At 40.3% G+C, this 11,090-nt stretch overlaps 1 protein-coding gene across 1 annotated transcript in view; it reads left to right on the top strand.

The window, feature by feature from the left end:
• The window catches only part of sdhc (succinate dehydrogenase complex, subunit C, integral membrane protein), a 21,074-nt gene continuing 9,984 nt past the window's right edge, over positions 1–11,090 (top strand). The window contains exons 1-3 of the mRNA XM_061979015.1: positions 1–56; positions 6,713–6,772; positions 6,855–6,956. Coding sequence (XP_061834999.1) covers positions 40–56; positions 6,713–6,772; positions 6,855–6,956 — 179 coding nt within the window. The 5' untranslated portion in view covers positions 1–39. The remainder of the gene's footprint in view (positions 57–6,712; positions 6,773–6,854; positions 6,957–11,090) is intronic.

Raw genomic sequence — 11,090 nt, 5'->3', positions numbered from 1 at the left:
CAACATCCGTTGCTTACTTCCTGTCCGTACCCGTCAAACATGGCGCTGCTACTAAGGTCAGTATGTTTGTGCTGTGTATTTGCGGGGCTTGGCGGACATTTATAAAGGTGTATAGTGCACATTAAATTGACAGTCAGGCGTATATGTTCCCTGATTTTGTCAGAAACAAGTCAGGGACATTGTAGTGTTTTTGCGGTCTTAATTCAGCGTAAAGTTACAGCCCCAAGGAGCTAGCATGCTAACGCTAGCCGCTCTTCGATCCCTAGCAAAAATGATTATTTTGGTATGAAAAAATAATTTACTGTATTGCTCGATTATGTTAATTTTACTGTGACCATTTGAGTTTGTTTCATCTGGCGTAATTTTTTTATATATATATTGGTGTGGTTTGTCCTTGAGTGAACTGACGTAGCTAACCTCACCTGTCAAAACTGTTGTCAAACGTTAGAAAGTAATAATGCAAAGTAGGGCTGGGCGATATGGCCTTTTATTAATATCTCGATAATTTTAGGCCATGTCACGATACACGATACATATCTCGATATTTTGCCTCAGCCTTGAATGAACACTTGATGCATATAATCACAGCAGTATGATGATTATATGTGTCTACATTAAAACATTCTCTTTCATACTGCATTAATATATGCTCATTTTAAACTTTCATGCAGAGAGGGAAATCACAACTAAGTCAATTGACCAAAACTGTATTTATTGAACAGTTATTAAGCAGTGGCACAAACATTCATGTCATTTCAAAACAGAAAGTGCAAGATTGTCAGAGACATTTTAAAACAAGCTATGAGTGCACTTTTGTGCATGATGTCACTAAGATGACATATCAAAACGACACTGAATTAATGTGCACTTTTTATACAGAACGCCACTACAATAGTTAAAAACATGATGTCACACAATATATTTCAATAAGTGTCAAATAAAAATGAGCTGCATTGTAGGAACTCAAATAGTGTTATGTCTTTTATTGACTATTTTTTTCATACGGTGTTGATGTGGAAATGGTTGCCTCGGCATTTTGTTGGTGTGGCACCGAACGGAGTTTCAAGCCTCTTCATTCTCTAGCGGGTGACTTTTCAAATGATGCTACAATTTAGCAGTAACGCTACTTTTTGTGGCAACTCTTTTGCCCCACACTTGACAAATGACGGTTGTCTGTTCGACATATTCCCGCTTGAAGCCAAACCACCGCCAGACGATGGACCCCGTGCTGTATTTCTTGGGAATTAATTCTTCCGTACGAGTACCAGGCGATATATGAAAAAAATGTTTTGTTGAAAACCGCATCACGGGACAAGTGGGACGTACTAAAAATGATATTGTCCTGCATATGTTTAAAGAAAAAACAGCCTGCACCTCAACGTTATCTTACAAGTATATACAGCTATTCTTTTGTATCATTATTCAACCTTTTCCTCTTTTGTCTATTTTTATATATTTTTTTTTCCACAGACAATTTGGCAGGCTTTAAGGCGCCAGTGAAAAAGCGAATTCTGCTTTTAGACGATATGCTAATCCATAGGCGCGTTCGCCAAGGCGAAAACCGGTCTTATCCTTTAGCAAACACGACGAAATTAAATAGTGTTCGTCCTTCGCTATGTGGTAGGTTCCTGCAGACTTTTTGATTGATTGAAACTTTTATTAGTAGATTGCACAGTTCAGTACATATTCCGTACAATTGACCACTAAATGGTAACACCCGAATAAGTTTTTCAACTTGTTTAAGTCGGGGTCCACTTAATTACACGTATTCCACGACATTATCTCCTTTTGTTGACTTTTTTTTTCATACAATGTTGATGTAAGCACTCTTCATTCTCTAGCAGGTGACTTTTCAAATGATGCTACATATTAGCAGTAATGCTACTTTTTGTGGAAACGCGTTGTTTTTTTTTGTTTTGTTTTTTGTTGTTGTGCTTGCTACCATGTTTCATCATTCCATGTATATACTGTCCTCTGGACCCCCTGTCAAAAGCTTCTTCTAGCTTATTTGGGGGACCCTTTCATGTACCAACATCTTTAAAATGATGATATTGACTACTATTGTAATTGTTATATGGTATTGTGAATAAACTTGAAACTTGAAACTTGAAAACTTGAAACTTTTGCCCCACACTTGACAAATTACGGTTGTCTGTTCGACATATTCCCACTTGAAGCCAAACCACCGCCAGACGATGGACCCCCTGTTGTTTTTCTTGGGAATTAATTATTCCTTCATTTGTTACCAGATTCGCACCTTCTTTCTCTCGTATTACCACTCGTATCACAGCTAACTTTAACCATGCTGCTACCTCTCTGCTCCGCGAGGGTGTATACGTATGTGACGTATGACGTGACAGTATGTGACGTATGTAAGAAGGTGCGCTTGCTATCTGTGAGAAGGAGACACAAGAAGGAGTGGGAAGAGCCTGTCGTGTAATGCCAGCAGCTAAAAGCAACTGCGTGAGAACGTATACTCGAATATCACGATATAGTCATTTTCTATATCGCACAGACACAAACCCGCGATATATCGCGTATATCGATATATCGCCCAGCCCTTGTCTACATTAAAACATTCTTGTTCATACTGCATTAATATATGCTTATTTTAAACTTTCATGCAGAGGGGAAAATCACAACTAAGTCAATTTAGCAAAACTGTATTTATTGAACAGTTATTAAGCAGTGGCATAAACATTCATGTCATTTCCAAAAACAGAAAGTGCAAGATTGTCAGAGACAATTTAAAACAAGCTATGAGTGCACTTTTGTGCATGATGTCACTAAGATGACATATCAAAACAACACTAAATTAAAGTGCACTTTTTGTACAGAACGCGACTACAATAGTTTAAAACAAATAACATGCACTTTTGTGCATGATGTCACACAAGATATTTCAATAACTGTCAATTAAAAATGAGCTGCATAATAGGAAATCAAATAGTGTATGTCCTTCGCTATGTGGTAGGTTCCTGCGGACGTTATTTCCTTCTGTTGTTGACTATTTTTTTCATACGGTGTTGATCTGGAAATGGAAGACGCCAGGCTCAATTGGGTCAGTGCATTTTGTTGGTGTGGCACCGGCCGGAGATGTTGACATGCAGAGTTTCAAGTAGGGCTGGGCGATATACTCGATATATCGCGGGTTTGTCTCTGTGCGATATAGAAAATGACTATATCCTGATAGGTAGATAGTACTTTATTGATTCCTTCAGGAGAGTTCCCTCAGGAAAATTAAAATTCCAGCAGTAGTGTACAGAGTTGAGATCGAATTTAAAAAGCAAAAAGTAAATAATGGGGGTATAAATGGAAACAAAATAGAAAAATATTACAATAAGAATAAAAATAAAAAGCAACAATGAGAATAAAAAATATAACAGTAAAATAAGAATATAAATAATGATAAATGGGTTGTACTTGTATAGCGCTTTTCTACCTTCAAGGTACTCAAAGCGCTTTGACACTACTTCCACATTTACCCATTCACACACACATTCACACACTGATGGAGGGAGCTGCCATGCAAGGCGCTAACCAGCACCCATCAGGAGCAAGGGTGAAGTGTCTTGCTCAGGACACAACGGACATGACGAGGTTGGTACTAGGTGGGGATTGAACCAGGGACCCTCGGGTCGCGCACGGCCATTCTTCCACTGTGCCACGCCGTCCCTAATATAACAAGAGAAACTAGACAGGAGTGACCATGTTATGAAAAAGTATTGCACTGTTATTGTTTTGCATCCCCTGTCATCCGAGTACCCTCCCTCCCCCCCAGAGAGGAGTTGTACAGTCTAATGGCGTGTGGAACAAAGGATTTTTTGAGTCTTTTAGTCCTGCACTTGGGATGAAGCAGTCTAGCACTGAACAGGCTCCTCTGGCTACTGAAAACGGTATGCAGAGGGTGACTGGCATCATCCAGGATGCTCACTAGTTTTTCCAGAGTCCTCTTCTCTGCCACCGTCACCAGTGAGTCCAGTTTTATTCCGATTGTAGAACCGGCCCGCCTGATCAGTTTCTCCAGCCTGGAGCTGTCCTATATGTTCTCACGCAGTTGCTTTTAGCTGCGGGCATTACACTACAGGCTTTTTTCACTCTTTCTTGTCTGTCCTTCTCACAGAGACGTAAAACAAGCTCACCTTCTTACATACGTCACATACGTATACGCCCTCGCAGAGCAGAGAGGTAGTGGCATGGGTAACGTTAGCGAGTAGTAATACGAGAGAAAGAAAGTGCAAATCTGGTAACAAATGAAGGAAGAATTAATTCCCAAGAAAAACATCGTCTGGCAGTGGTTTGGCTTCAAGCGGGAATATGTCAAACAGACAACCGTAATTAGTCAAGTGTGGGGCAAAAGTGTTGCTACAAAAAGTAGCATTACTGCTAGTATGTAGCATCATTTGAAAAGTCACCCGCGAGAGAATGAGGAGTGCTTGAAACTCTGCATGTCAACATCTACGTTCGGTGCCTCACCAACAAAATGCCGAGGCAACCATTTCCACATCAACACCGTATGAAAAAAAATAGTCAACAACAGAAGGAGATAACGTCTGCAGGAACCTACCACATAGCGAAGGACATACACTTTTTGATTTCCTATTATGCAACTCATTTTTATTTGACAGTTATTGAAATATCTTGTGTGACATCATGCACAAAAGTGCACTTTATTTGTTTTAAACTATTGTAGTGGCGTTCTGTACAAAAAGTGCACTTTAATTTACTGTTGTTTTGATATGTCATCTTAGTGACATCATGCACAAAATTGCACTCATAGCTTGTTTTAAAATGTCCCTGACAATCTTGCACTTTCTGTTTTGAAATGTGTGCCACTGCTTAACAACTGCTTAATGAATACAGTTTTGGTCAGTTGACTTAGTTGTGATTTCCCTCTCTGCATGAAAGTTTAAAAAGAGCATATATTAATGGAGTATGAACAAGAATGTTTGAATGTAGACACATAGAATCATCATACTGGTGTGATTTATGCATCAAGTGTTCATTCAAGGCTAAGGCAAAATATCGAGATATATATCGTGTATTGTGACATGGCCTAAAAATATTGAGATATTTAAAAAAGGCCATATCGCCCAGCCCTAGTTTCAAGCACTCTTCATTCTCTAGCGGGTGACTTTTCAAATGATGCTACAAATTAGTAGTGCCGCTACTTTTTGTAGCAGCGCTTTTGCCGCATACTTGGCATATTACGGTTGTCTGTTCAACATATTCCCGCTTGAAGCCAAACCACCGCCAGACGATGGACCCCGTGCTGTTTTTCTTGGGAATTAATTATTCTTCCTTCATTTGTTACCAGATTCGCACCTTCTTTCTCTCATATTACCACTCGCACCGCTCCGCGAGCATCACAGCTAACGTTACCCAATACCGCTACTTCTCTGCTCCGCGGGAGCGTATGACATTGCACGCGCGGCAGTATGTGACATATGGTGCGCTTGTTTTATGTCTCTGTGAGAAGGAGAGACAAGAAAGAGTGAGAAACGCCTGAAGTGTAATGCCCCGGGTAAAATACAGCCTATCGCTTGAAACGATAAAAATAGAAATGGCACTATAGACATTTTTCTATCATTCCCACAATATGTATTGTCATATCGCCCAGCACTACTGGTGTATGAATTGAAATGAATGTTTGGTGGCGGTTGGAGGTGCAGGAGGCGCAAATTGGCAGCCATGATTCCGTTAGTCTACCCCAGGGCAGCTGTGGCTACAAATGTAGATGTGAATGTGTAGTAAGTGAATGATGGGTTTTTACTTTGAGTGCTTTGAGTGTCTAGAAAAGTACTATCTAAATATAATCCATTGATATTAGGTAAATATTACTATTATTAATTAAAAATAAAATGAAAAAGCTGATAAAAAATCTGATGTCAATCTACCTAGTCTAAACGGCGTGGCGAAGTTGGGAGAGTGGCCGTGCCAGCAACCTGAGGGTTCTTGGTTCGATCCCCACCTTCTACCAACCTCGTCGTGTCCTTGAGCAAGACACTTCACCCTTAGTTGTTCCTCCCAGGGATTTCAAGTCACAAGTCGCTCCCAAGGTCTTTACGACACTTAAAGCTGAGTAGAAAAACCACCAGACAGAATAGGTATTTTGTAATATATTTTCAAAGCTTTGTAAATACATTGAGACCAGTCCAGCATAGAACATTCAATCGCGCCGCCAAGATGGTCTGCCACCCACCCATGAAAAACCCTCTCCCCTATCAAGTCTCTCTCCCTCCCACCCTCGCAGTCATGTCCCTCCAGCCAAAACACATGCCCATTGTCCTCCGCACCTGGACATAAGGCTAGATAAGAGAAAGGAGTATCTCTCTTTCTTACATTCCTCACTCAAGGTTAAGCACACAGTATTTGCAGACAACCAAAAGACCACAATTGGAAGAAAAACACTAGCTGTTTTGTAATATGATTATGAAATAAAAGAAGTAACACTTAAATTCGGATCTTTGTAAATATCTGCCTCCGACAGGGCCTTGCATGGCAGCTCCCGCCATCAGTGTGTGAATGTGTGTGTGAATGTGGAAATAGTGTCAAAGCGCTTTGAGTACCTTGAAGGTAGAAAAGCGCTATACAAGTATAACCCATTTACCATATTTTACCATTTACCCCAAAAAACAAATATTGGCGCTGATAATTGGCCCGGCCGATAATCGGTCGGCCCCTTGTTGTAACACTTCTCCCTTGTCTGCAGGACATTGGCGCGTCAGGGAGTGTGTGTCTGCAGGCCGCAGGGCAGTGTCCTCTTCAGACAGTATGTCCAGTAAAAAATGTGTCTTTTTGGTTTACTTCATAAGTTGACAGCCACCCAATAAGTTGCATTTTTCTCATTTCAGTGCGGCTCCAATGGGAACCACAGCGAAGGAGGAGATGAACAAGTTTTGGGACAAAAATACCAGGCTCAACAGACCCATGTCCCCTCACATCAGCGTCTACAAGTATGTGTCTTTTGTAGAATAGAATAGAGTAAAATAGAAAGAATGCTTTATTGTCATCAACATGAGGGCATGGTGAAAATAGAGTTGGCTTCTCTGTTAGGTGCAGTTAAAATACAAGACAAGCAATAAATAACGTGTTAAAAATAAATACATAAATACCAGTATGAACAGCAGTGCAACAGTGGAAAAACCGTGTTGGCTATTGGGACTATTCAATATATTAATGGCCAAAAACTATTTTTAATTCTGTCTGTCCAGCTTTTATTTGACCGATATCTTGTCCCTGATGGCAGCAGGTTAAACAAGTGCTGATCATGGTGAGAACTGTCTGCCAGGGTGATCTTTGCGGCCGATAATATTCTTCGCTGTCCTGGTCACTCTCAGCAGGGCCTTCCTGTTTTCAGCAAAGCTCGCAGCAAACCGCGCAGTTATGAAGTACATTACTACTGGCTTCATGGTGGCCCGATAAAAAGATACCTGCAGTTTCTCCTCAAGTTGTTTCCTCCGCAACACACAAAGGAAGTGGAGTCTCTGCTGTGCCTTTTTGACCAGTGCTGAAATGTTGACAGTCCACGTGAGGTCCTCCGAACTCTATGGTCCCAGGAACTTAAAGGAGCCCAAAGTCGCCAGACATGCTCCATTTACTACAAGTGGAGCATGTTCCCTTTCTCTGTCTCTTAAAAACAATGACAATTTTCTTTGTCTTTGTGGTGTTCTGCCTAAGGCTGGGCAATGGCAAAAAAAAAAGATCCCAATTATTTTTTTCATATCATCCAATCTTGATTAAACTCCCAATTTTTTTGGTCATTAAAGCAGATTGTCCCGTGCAGGATTATACGAAGTACCGCATCCCTACTGTTTACTACTGCAGTATTTTGTGACAAACATTTCCACCATATTTGATCGGGATAATATAAAGTATGCTAACAGCTGACAACTGTCATTTTGTCCATATATATACACCGTATTTTTCAGACTATAAGGCGCATTTAAAATCCTTTCATTTTCTCAAAACTCGACAGTGCGCTTTATAACTCGGTGCGCCTAATGTATGGAATCATTTTGGTTGTGCTTACCGACCTCGAAGCTATTTTATTTGGTGAAATGATAAGTGTGACCAGTAGATGGCAGTCACACATAAGAGATACATGTAGACTGCAATATGATTGCAGTCACTCATAAGAGATATGTGTATACTGCAATATGACTCAAGTAAACAACACCAAAATTGTATATGTTCCATTTAAAATATAGAACATTACACACGGCGCTCAAAAATCTATCAAAATGTTTTAGTACGACTTTGGTAAGCTATGAAGCCGGACCGCTTGATGGATTGTACTGTGCTTCAACATAGGAGTATTATTATGGTGTGTGTATAAGGTAAGACATATTATCTGGCGTTTTGTTTCGCAATATTATGCAAAAGCAACTTTTCCTACCTTCTGGTACCTGCTGATCTGTATTTGGGATCTGCATAATTCCTGAAAATTTGCGCGCATCCGCCTTTGTATTCGGTGCCAACACCGTAGTCGATAAGCTTCTTCTTTTTCTCCATATTCTTGTTATGGGACATTCATCCTCTGCTGTTGCCATTTCTAATATAGTAGTGTAAAGTTCTTACTTATATCTGTCAGTAAACTCGCCATGAAAGCGCTAAAACATACCGGTATAGTGAGTTTACATTATTCACCCAAGGAACTTTAGTTATTAGAGAGTTCTGGTCGGATGGTTTTTCACAGGACACATTTCCAGCATTGTTATTGCACTAGTGAGCCACGGATGAGGAGATGCTGCTCCGTTATTGATTTAAGTAAAGTCTGAATGCCATTAAAACAGTTAGCTCCGTCATTTGACACTTCTTCCACTAATGTCCTTGCACGCTACACAGCTACAACAAAGATGACGGAGAAAAGACGCTGCCGAAGGTGAGCCACGTAAATAAGACCGCCCACAAAACGGCGCATCCTGAAGCGACTGTCAGAAAGCAGCTTGAAGATGATCTGTAAAACATCATCTATACAACATTTAGACCAAAGAACCGTCATTACATGTTATGTAGACCACAAGGAAGTGTTTTACATTTAGAAAAAAATGTAATATTATGACTCCTTTAATGCGCCATATAATCTGGTGCGCCTTTTGTATGAAAATAGACCAGACTAGACCCGCTCATCGGCAGTGCGCCTTATAATCCGGTGCGGCCTATGGTCCGGAAAATACGGTAATTGTGCTTACTCGACTTGCAAAGGTACAGGTAACCCACGCTACGGTCCATTCCTGGTTTTAGGGTCACGATTTTGCTTCTACTTCGGTATGTTTTGTAGCGATAAAGATAACAACATCTTTGCCTCTCAGTTATTTTGTTTTTTTGCTTGTCATCACAAACATTCTGCAGTAAACAAAGGATACCTGGTGTAGTGAATGCTGTAAGACTTATTTCAAGTTAACATTTACTAAACAACACTTTTATATGGTAAATTATTTGTTGTATTCTTTTATTACTTGTATACATCAGTGCTTCTCACGAGTGCTTTGGTACACAATTAGCGGTGACCCAGATTGTGGGGTTTTTAAAACCCCAAATCTGTATTTTATATTGAATAAAAATACATTAAAGTGCAGTTTGAATTTGAGGTACTGTAAATTTATATATACCAACACATAAAACAAGTTTAATGATTTTTGTTATCCATAAACAAACAAAAAGAACACAAAGTGTCTGTCTGCAGAGTTTTTGTTTTTTTGTTATATCAGAGAAGTGGAGTCTTTGCAGACACATAGACAAAAAGTCTGATTAAAAAATATTTAGATATAAAAATACCTTTTCCGATTAAATTAGTGGGTGTGTTGATTCTCCCAGTCGGGACCAATACAGTTCTGAGTGCCTGCTGCTCCTTTTAAATGTTTGTGTTTCAACTTCTGTGCTAGTGTTATTCATATTTCTTTATTTTTTTTTCGTCTGGGCTGCACTTCCAGCTGTGTCAGGGGAAGAGGCACAATGCTGATTGAACATTCATTTTGTCGTGAAGTGCCTTACTTTCGAAGCGGTGGAATGGGAAGTCGCGTGCACACACCGACACATACACAAACACACACATTTACAGACATGCACAGGATCACGGTCAACAAAGGTGGATTGTTCTGTGCAGAATTATACCCCGCATCGTTGCTTCCCTACTGTTGACTACTGCTGTAACTTCTCACAGACATATCCGCTATGTTTGATCGAAGACATATGCTACTAGCTGATCACCGTGATCAAACTCCAATCATCATTGTGATCAACGATCACAATCATATAATGCCCAGTTCTAGTTCAGCCTCAGGTTTTCTTGGTTTATTTCTTTTCTGTAGGCTGTTTCATCACCCCCCTTGATCAGGCCCACCACTGTGGTATCTTCAGCGAACTTGATGATCGTGTTCAAGGGATGAATGGCAACACAGTCATACGTATAGTCGTGGTCAAAAGTTTACATATACTTGTAAAGAACATAATGTCATGGCTGTCTTGAGTTTCCAATAATTTCTACAGCTCTTATTTTTTTGTGATAGAGTGATTGGAGCACATACTTGTTTGTCACAAAAACATTCATGAAGTTTGGTTCTTTTATGAATTTAGATGGATATCTGGGGTGTGTCTGGTCTGGATGACGGGCAAACAAGTGATTGGGTTCCTCCGCTAGCCAGTCTTTAGTGTTGTTGGCTGCCGATAATTTACTTTTATAGCTTGTCAGGTGTTTGCCTTGCCACACCTGCAATGAGTCAATGTTGTCCTGGGGCCTCATGTATGTATATAAAGTGAACTGGGCGTGGAAATGCGCGGTGCCTCATGGCAACTTCATCCTTCGCGTACGCACATTTCTACATGCTGTGGATACTTTGGCGACACACAGAGGTGGTTATTCGGGTTTTGCCAACATTTGATTTCAACTGTAAAACATCGAGGCAAGGATACAAAATGTACTTTTTCGCCAATGCACTTAATGCTTCATATTCATACACATATTTGTGAGGACGTCTATTTATCTAGGCGACCATTTTTCCACCTATTGTTGTCACAAGGTGTTCTTGTGACTCCGGCAGAGCTTGGCCAGTCGAGCTGACAGCTGCAGCAGCTGGTGGTTGCGGAGA

This window comes from Nerophis lumbriciformis, linkage group LG19 (genome assembly GCF_033978685.3).
Source record: "Nerophis lumbriciformis linkage group LG19, RoL_Nlum_v2.1, whole genome shotgun sequence".
NCBI lineage: Eukaryota > Metazoa > Chordata > Actinopteri > Syngnathiformes > Syngnathidae > Nerophis > Nerophis lumbriciformis.
This window is presented reverse-complemented; position numbering and strand designations above follow the sequence as displayed.